Source organism: Bos mutus, chromosome 1 (assembly GCF_027580195.1).
Source record: "Bos mutus isolate GX-2022 chromosome 1, NWIPB_WYAK_1.1, whole genome shotgun sequence".
Classification (NCBI taxonomy): Eukaryota; Metazoa; Chordata; class Mammalia; order Artiodactyla; family Bovidae; genus Bos; species Bos mutus.
In genome coordinates, this window is record NC_091617.1 from 14160253 (window position 1) to 14177414 (window position 17162).

The 17162-nt window shown below is 35.7% G+C and overlaps 1 protein-coding gene across 1 annotated transcript in view; it reads right to left on the reverse strand.

The window, feature by feature from the left end:
* The window catches only part of NCAM2 (neural cell adhesion molecule 2), a 568041-nt gene that overhangs the window by 9528 nt on the left and 541351 nt on the right, over positions 1 to 17162 (reverse strand). The window contains exons 16-17 of the mRNA XM_005895596.2: positions 5595 to 5799; positions 941 to 1060 (exon numbers count right to left, since the gene is read on the reverse strand). Coding sequence (XP_005895658.2) covers positions 941 to 1060; positions 5595 to 5799 — 325 coding nt within the window. The remainder of the gene's footprint in view (positions 1 to 940; positions 1061 to 5594; positions 5800 to 17162) is intronic.

Consider the following 17162-nt stretch of genomic DNA (forward strand, 5'->3'; position numbering starts at 1 on the left):
GGCTCATATCTTCATTGAGTTATGCAAGCCCATTCACCATAAGGGGAATATATTCAGTTGAATACTGCTGTTATTACTTTCTAATAATACCTTTGTTTCTAAACATTTTAACCTTCATATTCATGAACATCATTTTTGCACATGTCCATTTTTGTGGGTTTAGCTGAAGTATTAATCATGGTTTTAATCAAGTTCTGCTGGATGCAGAACTAAGTAAATAACATAGCTTTGACTGGAGACCAAGCATCATTGAAATAATAGATTATTTAACAGCATCTCTTCTTCTTGACAAACATACATTTGAAAAATAGACATATTTATTTCACACTATTTATTTCTATTTTACAACTCTGTATTCATAGTCAAAGCAGTAACTAATTTCCTGATATATTTTTATTTCAGTAAAATCAATCACATTTTGAAAGTATCACTTTCTTACAGCAAGATCAGTGCAGGAAAGTCCAAATTTGAAACATGCTTCCATTATTCTGCTATATTTGCGTAAACTTATGAATATTTATTTATTTATTTGTTTATTTTTATGGGTGTACATGTGTTCCCCATCCTGAACCCACCTCTCATTTCCCTCCCTATCCCATCCCTCTGGGTCATCCCAGTGCACCAGCCCTGAGCATCTTGTATAATGCATCGAACCTGGAGTGGGGATTCATTTCACATATGATAATATACATGTTTCAATGCCATTCTCCCAAATCATCCCACCCTCAATGAATATATATTTAAACAGGAGATTTTCTCCTACACTGATACAAAATCTTTATGTGAAATATCTCAATTTTGATATTCACATGTACTTTCATTGAAGAAGAAACATTGTTTTAAAAATGTTATTTGTCAAGACATGCTATTGATAATGATAATGTGATAGTCAGTTTACAAATATTTATCCAAAAATAATTAAGGATTCCAAGCTACATACTCAGGTTCTGTTAGTGGTGTGGTTTCATTTGGCTCATTTACTGGGCTCCCATCTTCATGATTAGTAATTCTTTCGTCCTCTGTTCTCATCTCCACTATTGGTTCTTTTGATCCATCTTTCCTAGAAAAATAAAGAAAAATAAAACCTCACCTATAAAATGCAAGAATGGGTGCATTACAGAACATAGCTAAAAATCTCCACAAAATCTCATCACCCTTTAAATAAATCCAATGTGGCTAGAATGGAGTATTTACTAAGAATCTTTTTTCCATTGAAATTTATCTAGCCAAATATTGTTCAGAAAAAAATAGAAAGAAGAAATTCCATTTTGTCTAGAATTCTTTTCATCAAAACTGTGTTAAATATTCCACAAAATAATTCAAATTTAAAATCTGATCACTCACTTTCTTTTGGGAAATAAATAAAAAACATGTTGATGCATAAAATTTATGACATGAGGTATCTGGGTATAACTCCCTTTTCCCATGTGGTAGCAAAGGGGGCTGGATTTGGGTATCCCTCTTCATGCCTGTGCAAAAGCAAATCACACTCATGGGGGCTGCCCAGGTGGTGCAGTTGGTAAAGAATCCACCTGCCAATGCAGGAGACAAAAGAGACATGGGTTTGATCCCTGGGTCAGGAAGATCCCCTTGAGAAGGTAACACTCCAGTGTTCTTGCCTGGAAAGTTCCTTGGACAGAGGAGTCTGACTGGCCCTAGTCCATGGGGTTACAGAGTCAGACACAACTGAACACACATGCACTAGAATCCACACACATATACACACACTGACTAGTCATCTGCTATTATTGTTTATATCTTATTCTTTTTACAACTTGCTTATATAAATCTGATTAGGTAAATTCTCTTCTAAAAAGTTAACATTTACACAAAACATTCTTATTTATTTATCCATTTGATGATTTTTTTTGTTTAAGCCAAAGTGTGTTTCCCATCAGAGTAACAAGCCAATAGCAGGGACTAGTTTGTTTTTCCTCACATTTGTATCTCTGAATCTTAGATGTGCATGTGCTCCGTCTTTGTGACCCTTTGTTCATAGCCTGCCAGGCTCCTCTGTCCATGAGATTTTCCAGGCAACAATACTGGAGTGGGTTTGACCCAGGGATCGAATCTGTGCCTCTTACATCTGTATTGGCAAGAGTGTTCTTTACCACTAGTGCCAAAGTGCCTGGTTACCTAGGTGTTCAATAGTATTTGCTATTGCAAATCAATGCCTGGGTAAATGAGAGTATACATGTAGTTTAAGAAAATAGTAATAATTAGCCATTTTATAAGATGAACTATGATAATACAAGATAGATGCTAATTTGCAATAAAAGCCAAATAATGGAATACTCTAGGAGTTTATACAAATGCTATCTTGTATACCATCAACTTTCTCATTTTTTCTGCAATATAATATTATTCAAATAAAGATGCTCTAAGTATGTAGTTAATGTGTTTTGAAATGAATATACTGTCTTATAACTTCTGATCACATCAAAAGACTAGTCCAAGAATGCTTGAGATCATGTTTAGAAAATAGTATATATTCAATAAATCAAATTAATTATATTCTATCTCTCATTGAGATTTTCTATATATTTTTTAGTTGAAACAATGACTCTTTGGAATGATTTCAATGTTTTTGAATTTATCAAGTCTAGATTTATGGCCCAGGATGTGATCTATCCTGGAGAAGGTTCCATGTGCACTTGAGAAAAAGGTGAAATTAATTGTTTTGGGATGAAATGTCCTATAGATATCAATTAGGTCTAACTGGCCTATTGTATCATTTAAAGTTTGTGTTTCCTTGTTAATTTTCTGTTTATTTGATCTATCCATAGGTGTGAGTGGGGTATTAAAGTCTCCCACTATTATCGTGTTATTGTTAATTTCTTACACTGTTGGTGGGAATGCAAACTAGTACAAGCCACTATGGAGAACAGTGTGGAGATTCCTTAAAAAACTGGAAATAGAACTGCCTTATGATCCAGCAATCCTACTGCTGGGCATACACACTGAGGAAACCAGAAGGGAAAGAGACACGTGTACCCCAGTGTTCATCACAGCACTGTTTATAATAGCCAGGACATGGAAGCAACGTAGATGTCCATCAGCAGATGAATGGATAAGAAAGCTATGGTACATATACACAATGGAGTATTACTCAGCCATTAAAAAGAAAACATTTGAATCAGTTCTAATGAGGTGGATGAAACTGGAGCCTATTATACAGAGTGAAGTAAGCCAGAAAGAAAAACACCAATACAGTATATTAACGCATATATATGGAATTTAGGAAGATGGTAACAATAACCCTGTATACGAGACAGCAAAAGAGACACTGATGTATAGAACAGTCTTTTGGACTCTGTGGGAGAGGGAGAGGGTGGGATGATTTGGGAGAATGGCATTGAAATACGTATAATATCATATATGGAATGAGTCACCAGTCCAGGTTCGATGCAGGATACTGGATGCTTGGGGCTGGTGCACTGGGACAACCCAGAGGGATGGTATGGGGAGGGAGGAGGGAGGAGGGTTCAGGATCGGGAATACATGTATACCTGTGGCGGATTCATTTCAATATTTGGTAAAACCAATACAATATTGTGAAGTTTAAAAATAAAATTAAAAAAAAAAAACAACAATGACTTTTTGAAAAAGTTAAAAACTTTTTCCCTAAGGCGGGGGAAATCATGATTTTAAAAGATATGATGGACAACAAGCATGAAATGAACCATGCGCTTTCATCTTTCCAAGACTTTAAAGTTAATCGATCTCAGCAGGAATTACAAACAGAAGTGTTGGTGGATAAACTACCAATTAATAAAGTCAAATAGAAGCAAACAACAGAGCTTGGATACACCAGGTTGTTTTGCACATGGTCACCAACATCCTTCTAGACAAGTAAGACAAAACAAGAAGGTTCTTTCTGATTTCTCTCTTGCTGTCACCTCAAAGTCAAATCAGCTCCTAGTAATTGACTCTACCTCGTCTATATCTGGATGGTATACTCTTTCATATGTCTATATACTACTATCTTGGTACAGAAGACCATGTCTTTCCACCGGAAGTATTTAAAGATTCTCCTATCTAGTCTCCCTAACTTTATATCTTTCCTTTACACCTACCAACCTTCCAGTAATCCATTCTTCAAAGCAACTAAATAAATCTTTAAAAAATAAAATAAAATAAAAACTGTTATTCACTTTCTATTTAAAAAACATTTAACCCAACAAGATTTAATCCTTTTGTACTCAGACAATTCTCCTAACTAATATTGGTACCAGTTTCTTTACCTGTCTTATTCCACTCAGATCCACTTTGTGCCTAACATAGTCAGCTCATTCCTGCCTTAAAAGCCTCTGTACTACTGTTACACCTGATCAGAATGCTCTTCCCCTTGATCATTATATTTGTGACTCTTGATCACTCACTCTTCAGTTTAGTTTCACCTCCAGCTAGAGGTCTTCAGTGACTGAAACTCTAGTAACAGTATACCATTCTGTTTTTCTTTACTTTTTAGTGCCTATCACTATCAGACAGTTTTATTTTTAGCATTTATTATCTGTATTCTTACATTAAAATGTGAATTCCATGTGAATAAAGTTCTTGTTTGTTTTGTTCACCACTTTATCCCTAGGTTGTGCTTGTTACCTAATACTTGTTCCATTTAGTTAATAGTAGAGCAAGAATGAATATATACAAAATTCAGTTTTGAGTCATGTGTGCATATATATGTATCATCTATATATAATATATGTATAATTATGTTAAATAGCATGTTGTTTTCTGTATATGGGAAAATGAACTAAAGCTAAATTTGGTGATACACTTCTTTAGTTAATCAGGCAACTTAAAAGTACAGCAAGTTATAAGAAAGTATATGTTTCTAGGAGGATAGCAAGAGATAGTGAATAGGAATGGATCCCACTGTATTTACTATGTCATATGTTCATTATTCTTTCAAGCATTAAAATAGTCTAATTTTATTTTGTTCTTTGCTATCCACTGTGTCCAACAACTGAGCAGGTGACTCTTTGGGATATTTAAACTAATTTTTTTAACTGAAAATGTGTACTATTCAATTTACTATCCCTTAAAGTGAAAATATTCCTTACATAATATCCATAAGAAATGGTCATAGATGAAATGCCTAGTAAGCTTGAAATAGGTTTGGAGATTAAAAGCAAAACAAAAGAATGCAGCCATGCAAAGATGAATTCTCCTCTATCCTTAAGCCTAAGACATAATGCATGAAGCCATGAAATGCCTAAATATATGAATCAAGAATGAATAGAAATGACTCAACAATAAAATGAAATGAATCACTGACAGAATACCATGAATGAATTCTAAAACATTATGTTGAATGAAAGAAGGCAGACACATATCAAGTTTTATAAAAGCTAAAAATGATCTATGATGAAAAAATCAGAATAGTAGTTGCCTGGGAGAGGGGGAGTTACCTGCAGTAGTGTGGTCTTGTCTGGGTAGGAACATGAGAGAACTTTTGAAGTTGATGCTAATATGGAACACTTTTTTTTGCATATCACTCTAAGTTTTGCATAAAGAAAATGTAAATTGTGAACTCCCTGTAGTGATTTAAAAAGTCTTTCATTACTGTGACACAGATGTCTGATACTCACAGGTATGCAGCTTTTCCTTCTTCAAGTTCTTTACTTTTACCACTGGAGCCACTTTTCTTCCCACACATTCTCCTGGTGATGCACATCAATAACCCACACTGTCGAATAAAGAAGCAGCTGACATCTGTTACCACCAGGATTAGCAAGAGTGCGGCGACTCCCAGACCAATGACCGCTCCAAGCCCAAGACCATTAAAAAGTGTGTCTTAAAAATAAAAGAAAATAATTGTATTAAACCTCAAGTTAGAAAAGATTATACAGTTATTTTGAAAAAGAAATCATCTTATCTGAGAAATATTCAACTTAAGAGACAGGAAAATATCTTTACTAGCACACTTGAATTTCATGAGCTATTGTCTGGTTTTCAAACAATGTTTTAAGCAACAGACATGTTAGAATTTGAAATATCTCTTACAAATTTTCTTCAGAAAAAACACTCTAACTCTAGTTTACAGTATACTTCTTGATTACCTTTGGGGAATATAATGAATATTTTATTATAACCCTAATTGTACTCTACAAGAAAGTCAGAGTCATTTTTAGATCATCACTTTGTTCAAAGAAAAAAGATAATCAAAACTCCTGTAAGAGATGTGTTAAATAGATGTTCTATTTGGAATAATTTTAGTTTTAAGACTTAGTCTTGAAATGATGCTATAGCACTTTGCTTTGACAGAGGATACACTTTAAAATATCATCCTAGAAATATTTCAAAAATCATTTTTATCAGAATCTAACTACTTTTCAACGTGTTAATTTCTGCTGTACAACAATGTGAATCAGACAAATGTGTACATACATCCTGTCTTCGAGCCTCCCTCCCACCACACCTGTCCCCCCCCTCTATGTCATCAGAGAACAGAGCTAAGCTCCCTGTGCTGTACAGCAACTTCCCACTAGCTATGTACTAATATTCAATGCTACTCTCTCAATTTGTTCCATCCTCTCCTCCATCCCCCTGTGTGCACAAGTTCATTCTGTACACCTCATCTCTATTCCTGCTCTGCATCACTTAAAATAAATGATTTATTTGTATTTCTCCAGTTAATAGTTTAACAAATCACATTAGACCAGAGGCAAACTTTAACAGAGTTGTGAACTTTCTGAAGTCATATCCATGATGGACTCAGTGAACATAAGTTCGAGTAAGCTCCGGGAGTTGGTGATGGACGGGGAAGCCAGGCATGCTGCAGTCCATGGCGTCACAAAGAGTTGAACATGACTGAGTGACTGAACTGACTGACTGAAGTCATATCATGAAAAGGTAGGGAAAGATGGGAGCCACTTTTTCATGACATTTGCTTGGAGGAAATTCCACAAGTCATACACAAAGGATTCATGAAGGAGGTGATAGAGAATAGGGTGGAATAGACTGATTAACAGAGTAGAAACGGCAAGAGGGATAATGCAGCAAAAATGAATCAAATATTATATGCCTGTAGTTGAATATGGGGGGCAATTCCTCAACTATAACAATGCAGATAGGAAAGAGAGTATAATGGAACGATAGAAGATTAAACTGGAGATATTGTGTTATCTAGAGGTAAAAAGCAGAGTCATATAACAATTGTATAAAATTGTTCAAAATGACCTTGATAATGTTAAAATTTGCCTACATAACATTTTAAACTTATAATTATCATTTTAAATGATAAAATACATTTACCACTCAGCATCATAATAGCATGCTCAGTATGTGAGTGGTATGCAATTCAAGTGACAGATACAGAAGCAAATTTGGGTTTTACAAACACTACTTCTGAAAAAAATATATATGCAAAATAAAGATTTTCTAAGTCATATTTTTAAAGTTATGTCTAATATACTTTAAACATGATTGAAGAAATTGTGATCCAAAGGAACTGATACAAGAGTTCTTATGTTGAATTTTCCACTAACAGGCCAATCTTGAATATATCACACCTGTCTGAATACTAGTTTATTTTTCTGAATTTCATGTCTAAAGTTTTTTTTTTTTTTTTTTCAGGAAATGTATGTTATTTATATTCCTTAATAGTCTTCCCTTGTGGCTCGGTGGTATATTATAGAATCTGCCTACCAATTCAGGAGACACAGGTTTGATCCCTGAGTTGGGGAGATCCCCTGGAGGAGGAAATGGCAACCCACTCCAGTGCTCTTTCCTGGGAAATCCCATAGACAAAGGAGCCTCGAGGATTACAATTAATGAGGTCACAAAAGAGCGATACATGACTTAGTAACTAAACAACAACAACATATTTCTTAACACTCCCAGAGCTTGCAGGTAGAGTAATAAAAATCCTTCTGTGACATGGTGCACGGCACTTACTCAGGCAACCTCATGGTTCACCCGTGCTAGAACATAGATATTCCTGTACAGCATCCCGTGTTGTTGCAAATAAGAATTCTTTAAGCACAGAATCAACAAACCTGGAACTCACATGCTCTTAAAAAGTGTCATTTTCATTACAATTATTTTATTTCCCATAATTAGAAACAGGCAATAGAAACACAGTGTTGGAGGAAAAAAAATTTTCATGCCTTTTTCAGAATCTGCTTCCCCTATCAAAGTTTACCATACTATTTAGATGGTTTTAGTGTGGAAAAATAGCCTAGTGCGAATCCAGAGAAATTATTAACTTTGACAGAACTATTCTCTTATCCCATGAACCCACTTTAAGGAAAGACTAGAGAAACAAAATATTTTTCAGCCATGGGAATTTGATATTTTGTCATGCAAAGTTTCAATATACAAATGGACAATGAGATTCCAAATATTATTTTTAAATTTTCAAAGATGTATCTGTATGCACTATTAAGAAACCTAGTGCCTCATGCTAGAAAAATAATGTAACAAGAAAACTAGGATTTGTTTCAGCACTTTAAATAATTATACTTTTTCTTCCATTATTCCTTTTCAAGTATAAATTATCCTCACCTAAATCTACTGTTACAATAAAGACAATTGACTTATGAGAGAGCTTTCATTTTATGTAAAGCAAAAGATATGTTTTTCAGTGTTAATTTGTAATCACTTTGGATTTGCCTCACATGATTCAACTACCAAAGCTCGGATAAGAAAAATAAAGATTTGATTGTTAGCCCATGTGGGTATATTGACTCAAATGACCTTTGAACTTCAATCACTTCTTTCCTACTTCATTTAGATTCCTCTCACATGCATTCCTAGTCAAAGTCTTAGGCAACGAATCCCACAGCTCAATGATGATATATCTGGTCAATGACATAAATCCCCATTTACCATTTTTAAAATGTGAAGACTTTTGCTTTGTTCAGAAAGGCATTGAATCTGGCATCAGAAAATCCTGCTTCCATCACTTATTCCCCCATATCCTTTGCTGAGTCATTTAACTTTTCTCTAAGGCTGAGATGCCTCTTTATTGAAATGGGGACAATTTGGAAAACAGTCTCCACAAACTAAGCCATGAGGTTGTTGGAAAGACTTGTGAATATAATAATGTATTTAAATCACAAGGTAAAAATTTAACAAGTATCATTATTATTACAAAATTCTATGGAAATGCAGTTTTGGTGAAAAAAATTGACCATCTGAAATTAAATTAATTCAATAAATATATTTCTTCATCAGCAACCTTCACAATCTCTTGTTAAGCATTGATTATACTTTTTTAATATAAATTTATTTATTTTAATTGGAGGCTAATTACAATATTGTATTGGTTTTGCCATACATCAACATGAATCTGCCACAGGTATACACGTGTTCCCCATCCTGAACCCCCTTCCCACCTCCCTCCCCGTACCATCCCTCTGGGTCATCCCAGTGCACTTCTGAGAATACAGTCACTGTTTTGAAATGACTTAGTGTTAGCTAGTTAGCTTTTAAATGATAAATATTTTATTTGTGACCTTTTCAGTATTAAACCAGTATATTGATCTGCTTCATTCCTGAGTTCAAAAAAGTGCTTAGAAACATTGTATTTGTAAAGCACCTTATGGTGGGGGAATATTGACTTTAAGAGCTATTACTTTTTTCCTAGAGAAACGAAGTTATACCTTTTTAATGATTACAAAGTTGGATGACTACCTAAAGTTACTTTTTAAGAAAAATATATATTTTGTCAATGCAAAGAATAGGCATGGATATCAAATAGTTTTATGCAATAAATATTTAATTACATTCTTTCGTGAAAGCTTTTTTTAGCTTAACAATGTATTTCAGTTCAGTTTAGTTCAGTCGTGTCTGACTCTTTGCGACCCCATGACTCGCAGCACACCAGGCTTTCCTGTCCATCACCAACAATACATTTAAATGTTTATATTTTCTCATATTCCATGAAGTTAAGCTATAATAATTATGAAAGTTAAATTTTCTAATATTTTCCTTCTTTCTTTTGTTACCAACTTAGTCTATTGTAAAAGTTCACTTATTTGTCTGGACTTCTCACAAAGTCATTACCATATATAGCATTGCATCACTAGGATTTGGGGACTAGGAATAATTTATTTCCTTAGAAATATACAAAAAATCTTTATAAGTAAATTATGGTTTTAATTACTTAATACATTGAAACTAAGCATGGCAATCATTTAAAGGATTTTAAAGCCATCTTTTCTTTTTAGCTTTCCAGAATAGTTACATATGTGCTTTATGACTTCATTTTTATTTAACTCCATTACAAAAACAAAAATATTTTCAGGTCTCCACATTACAAGATAACCCTTAATATCAGATCTGTAGAACTGAAGACTATTTATTTAGCCTGCTGCTGCTAAGTCGCATCAGTCGTGTCCGACTCTGTACGACCCCATAGACGGCAGCCCACCAGGCTCCTCCGTCCCTGGGATTCTCCAGGCAAGAACACTAGAGTGGGTTGCCATTTCCTTCTCCAATGCATGAAAAGGAAAAGTCAAAGTGAAGTCGTTCAGTCGGGTCCGACTCTTAGCGATCTCATGGACGGCAGCCTTCCAGGCTCCTCCGTCGATGGGATTTTCCAGGCAAGAGTACTGGAGTGGGGTGCCATTGCCTTCTCCGTTATTTAGCCTGAAGGCATGGAAACCCACTCCAGAATTCTTGCCTGGGGAATCCATGGACAGAGGAGCCTGGCAGGCGACAGTCCATAGTGTCTCAAAGAATCAGACACAACTGAAGCAACTTAGTGTGAGTGTTTATATATATATGCCACACTCCATGGTCCTGGTATCCTAGTTCCTGAACGAACCCAGGCCATGGCAGTGAAAGCACCAAATTTTAATGACTAGACCAACAGGGAACTTCTCAGTTTTATGATTTTTTAATACCTGTGTTTAAGTCAACATTTCGTATTGAATATTCAGCATCAAATGGGAGAAGGAAATGGCAACCTACTCTAGTATTCTTGCCTGGAGAATCCTGTGGACAGAGGAGCCTGGAGGGCTGCTGTCCATGGAGTCGCACAGAGTTGGACACGACTGAAGCAATTTAGAATGCATGTATGCATTGGAAAAGGAAATGGCAACCCATTCCAGTGTTCTTGCCTGGAGAATCCCAGGGACAGAGGAGCTGGTGGGCTGCCGTCTATGGGGTCGCACAGGGTCAGACACGACTGAAGCAACTTAGCAGCAGCAGCAGCAACATCAAATAGTCAAAAGATGGCAATAAAACTAGTGAATAAATTAAAATGTGTAATTTGCTTACATAAACATGTCAATATCCATTTTTTCTATGCTACAAGTAGAAAAACAACTATTTAAAACTGGTACAATAATGCAAATAATTATTTCTTGCTTTTCTGTATTTTTCTTGAATCCTTGTTTTCAGCTTCTTTTTTGGTGTTCTTTTGTATTTCTCTTTGAAAAAGGATTTCATGTTAGAATTAATAAAATATAAATAATTTAGGTGTCAAAAATTCAAACATCTATTTGTACGTACATATTTTATTATTGAAAGCAAATATGAGAGTCAGTCTAAGAGAGTTTTTACAACATCCCTCCAAGCTGCACCTCCCATACTGTGAAAGTTAGGAATTGGCATATAAACCAATATGTAGCCCAAGAGGTTATGTAATTGCAATTTAATAGTCATCAAAATATAAAATCAAAACACTAAAATAAGGAAAAAAATTCCCATCTGTCATATGTGTGACTTTTTTCATATTTCTGTTGCAGAAATTAGCTTACTGCTAAAAGCACTTAAATAATTTTCCATGAAATATTGTTTGATGCTAATATTTTTTTAAAAAACTGTATATTTTATTTACAAAAGTACCATTGCTTTTTGATTCTTAATTAGTTCAGTTTTTTATTTAACTCTGTATAGGTTGAGAATTACTTTTAGATGTCTAAATTTGTGATAAAAATATAGAGAAAAAACTTTAAAAAATTTAAAGGGAGATTAATTTAAATTTAAATGGTCCTAAATGGAGATTTGGTTGTTGCTCCCAGAATAGTGGTAATTATTTTCATAAATGATAGTGCTAAATATACCCTGAGGTAGGAAATGGCAATCTACTTCAGTATTTTTGCCTGGAAAATCCATGGACAGAGGAGCCTGGTGCGTTACAGTCCACGGGATTGCAAAGAGACAATTATGACTGTGCAACTGAGCACACACACACACACTGATAAATACAGTTAAGTGTACAAAAGACTACAAGGAAAGTTTTTGTTGTTCATCATGACCTTGAACTAATACTAATCTCTTCTACAATAGAGGCAGGTCTATTTGTCTCCTGTTTACACGGTCTTCCTTCCTCTTGCCTAGTGCATCATTTTCATATATCAAATGATTTATGGAAAACCTAGGCATAAATCTGTACGCACATACATTTCATCCTATGTGGAAAGAGAAGGAGCAGCTGCTTTCTACATGTGAGCTCCTTCTAACCTGTCTTGGGGGACTTTCCTGGTCGTCCAGTGGTTAAGACTCTGAGCTTCCATTGCAGGGGGGAGGTTCCATTTCTGGCTTGGGAGCTAAGATCCTGCATCCCATGCATGCTGTGTGGCCAAAAGAAAAGAAAAGAAAACAAGCTGTGTTGGTCAGCAACTCAGCTAATTTTAAATCAGACATCTGGATTATCTGTAGACTTTTGTGTCTATATAGTTTCATTATTTTTTTTTAAAGAACTATGAATTCACTTAGGCTTCACAAACCTTCATTGAGTGCTTCAAAATTAGTTCAGCATTAGAGGAGTTTCCTGATATATACTAAAAGAGATTAAAACTAACATAAGTCTTTAGGCGTAACATACATTGATTGAAGTCCAGTTTCATTTATGAGGCATATGTTTCCCTAATTTAATTTCATTCATTGGATTCCCCAAAACACAACAAAGGAACAAAAGGTAAGATTTTTAGATTAAGAAGGACCTAGAGTAATCTTCATGCATTATAAAAGATAATCTCTGGGGTAATACATATTTTAAAATAAATCTATTAGATGAAAACATAGGCAGAACACTCATTGACATAATTCACAGCAAGATTCTCTTTGACCCACCTCCTAGAATAATGGGAATAAAAACAAAAATAAACAAATGGGACCTAATTAAATTTAAAAGCTTTTGCACAGCAAAGGAAACTATAAACAAGATGAAAAGATAACTCTCAGAATGGAAGAAAATAATGGCAAAAGAAGCAATCGACAAAGGATTAATCTCCAAAATAAACAAGCAGCTCATTATCAGAAAAACAAACAACCTAGTCAAAAAATATGTGGAAGATCTAGACCGACATTTCTCCAAAGAAGAAAAACAGATGGTCAACAAACATGAAAAGATGTTCAACGTTGTTCATTAATAGAGAAATGCAAAACAAAATTACAATGAGGTTTCATCTACCCCAGTGAGAATGACCATAATAGAAACATCTATATATTAAAAAAAAAAAAAAATGATGGAGAACACGTGGAGAAAAGGGCTTCCCTGGTGGCTTAGTGGTAGAGAATCTGTCTGCCAATGCAGGAGCCACAGGTTAGATGCCTGAGACAGGAAGATCCCCTGGAGAGGGAAATGGCAACCTACTCCAGGATTCTTGTCTGGGAAATCCCATGGACAGAGGAACCTGGCATGCTACAGTCCATGGAGTTGCAGAGTTGGACACAACTTAGCCACTAAACAACAATAATGCTTGCACTGCAGGCGGAAATGTAAATTGATCCAGCCACTATGGAGAACAGTATGGAGGCTCCTTTAAAAACTAAAAATAAAACTACTGTATGATCCAGCAATTCCATTATCAGGCATATACCCTGAGAAAACCGTAATTCAAAACGACACATGCACCCCAATGTTCATTACAGCATTACTGACAATAACCAGGACATGGAAGCAACCTAGATGTCCATTGGCAGAGGAATGAATGAAGAAGTTGTGAGATATATACATATATATACACACACACATATATATATATATATATATATGTGTGTGTGTATATATGTGTGTGTATATATATATATATATATATATATACACATAATATCCCATTATGTGTGTGTGTGTATATATACACACACACACACACACATAATGGGATATTACTCAGTCATAAAAGGAAGAAATGTGAGTCAGTTGAAATGAGGTGGATGAACCTAGAGCCTGTTACACAGAGTGAAGTAAGTGAGAAAGAGAAAAGCATATATTTGAGGTTAACACATATATATGAAGTCTAGAAAAATGGTGCTGATGAACCTATTTTCAGGGCAGGAATAGTCACAGATGTAGGGGGATGGACTTGTGGACACAGCAGGGGATGAAGAGAGTGGGAAGAATGGAGAGAGCAGCACTGAAATATATACATTACCATGTGTAAAATAGATAGATGCTGGGAAGTTGTGGTATAGCATTGGGAGAACAGCCTGGTGCTCTGTGACAACCTAAAGGGGTGAGATGGGAGTGGATGGGAAGGAGGCTCCAGAGAGAGGCGATAATATGTATACTTCTGGTTTCACAATATTTCATATAGTCAAATGGCAGACACAACACAGCACTGTAAAGCAATTATCCTACAGTTAAAAATTTGAAAAAACTTATTAAAAAGCATACCTACTGCTCTAATTAAAAAGTGAACTTAAGATGTCAAATAGTTTCTTGCTCTGTTATTTAGATTGTTGCTTTCCAAAATCACTTGTCATTCATATACTTGGAAATGATCTTAAATTGATTATTTAGTGTTCTGTGATATTTTTATAGGATCCCCCCAAATTAACAAAGAATAGGAAAATATAGTAAAAAGAGCCAAAGTATAGAAACAAGATTAGGGTCTAGACTATATCAACAGAAAAAAAGTATTTTTAAGAGACTTAAAAATGTTGATAAACTTTACAGCTTTATCAACAGTGGCGATTAAAAATGAAGTATAAAAAGAATACATTTGAATCAGTTTTAATGAGGTGGATGAAACTTGAGCCTATTATACAGAGTGAAGCCAGAAAGAAAAACACCAATACAGTATACTAACGCATATATATGCAGTTTAGAAAGATGGTAACTTATCGTTACCCTGTAAGCGAGACAGCAAAAGAGATACAGATGTATAGAACAGTTTTTTAGACTCTGTGGGAGAGGGAGAGGAGGGGATGATTTGGGAGAATGGCACTGAAACATGTATAATATCATATACGAAATGAAAAAATTAAAAAAAAATGAAGTATAATCATAGTATTGCCCACTATAGATTAAGCTGCAGTCTTTGCATCTTTTGACATAATCCACTCAAGAAAGAAAATGATCTTTTCAATTCTGAGGACTTGGGTAGAGAAAAGTTGCATTTATAAGACGATTTCCTATGGGGAATACCTGACTTGCTAAACAGAACTTATTTGTCTTTAGGCTTGATAGTTTTCTCTCAGTTATACTCAATGAGGAATCAGGCATATTCATAGAAATATTATGTACTTTAGGTTTTTAGAAAAATGATTCCAAGTATCTACTTTTATAAATTTGAAACAACATGACTTCTGCAAGTGTAGTCACAAGGAGAAAAAACAATGAAGACTTTTATTCAAGCATGTTATAAAATTCACTATTAAAGGGTGAACTTTTGAAACGATTGATATAACAATCTAAGAACAATGTCCCACTCTTCTCATTTCTCCACATACCACAGTTCTCTTCTATGTCATGACCATGGGTTTCCTGTATTTATACTGACTGTTGTTAATCCTGAATGATGGATCCATTCCATTTAATGTTTGTTAATTTTTTAATTGGAGGAAAATTGCTTTTCAATGCTGTTTGTTTTTGCTATACAATTGATCCATTCAATTTGAATTCACATTTGATAAGCCTGTTTGGAGGGGTGAATTCGCATTTAGAGTTGGACCCCATTCCTGCCAGAGACACTCAGAGGGCTCAGGTAGGCCTTGTGCGCACCGGGACCTGGGGACCCCACGGAAACTGGGACAGAACTGTGCTTGAGTGTCTCCTGTGGAGGTATGGGTCAGAGGAGGGCTGCTGCAAGGATGGGGCCACATGAAAAATGCTGGGCTGGATGAAGCACAAGCTGGAATCAAGGTTGCAGGGAGAAACATCAATAACCTCAGGTATGCAGATGACACCACCCTTATGGCAGAAAGCAAAGAACTAAAGAGCCTCTTGAAAGTGAAAGAGGAGAGTGAAAAAGTTGGCTTAGAGCTCAACATTCATAAAACTAAGATCATGGCATCCAGTCCCATCACTTCATGGCAAATAGATGGGGAAACAGTGGAAACAGTGACAGACTTTATTTTGGGGGGCTCCAAAATCAGTGCTTATGGTGATTGAAGCCATGAAATTAAAAGACGCTTGCTCCTTGGAAGGAAAGTTATGACCAATCTGCTGCTGCTGCTGCTAAGTCGCTTCAGTCGTGTCTGACTCTGTGTGACCCCATAGATGGCAGCCCACCAGGCTCCCCTGTCCGTGGGATTCTCCAGGCAAGAATACTGGGGTGGGTTGCCATTTCTTTCTCCAATGCATGAAAGTGAAAAGTGAAAGTGAAGTCGCTAAGTCGTATCCGACTTTGCAACCCCATGGACTGCGGCCTACCAGGCTCCTCCGCATATGGGATTTTCCAGGCAAGAGTACTGGAGTGGGTATGGCCAACCTAGACAGCATATTAAAATGCAGAGACATTACTTTGCCGAAAAAGGTCCATCTCGTCAAAGCTATTGGTTTTTCTAGTATTCATGTGTGGATGTGAGAGTTGAACATAATAAAGAAAGCTGAGTGCCAAAGAATCGATGCTTTTCAACTGTGATGTTGAAGAAGTCTCTTGAGAGTCCTTTGGACAGGAAGGAGTTCCAACCAGTCCATTTCCTAAAGGAAATCAGTCCTGAATATTCATTGGAAAGACTGATGTTGCAGCTAAAACTCCAATACTTTGGCCACCTGATGGGAAGAACTGACTAATTTGAAAAGACTCTGATGCTGAAAAGATTGAAGGCTGGAGGAGGAGGGGACAACAGAGGATGAGATGGTTGGATGGTATCACCAACTCAATGGACATGAGTTTGAGTAACTCTGGGAGTTGGTGATGGACAGGGAGGCCTGGCGTGCTGCAGTCCATGGGGTCACAAAGAATCTGACACGACTGAGTGACTGAACTGAACTGAACTGAAGACTGTTTGACATAAATGTTTGAAATTCTGAG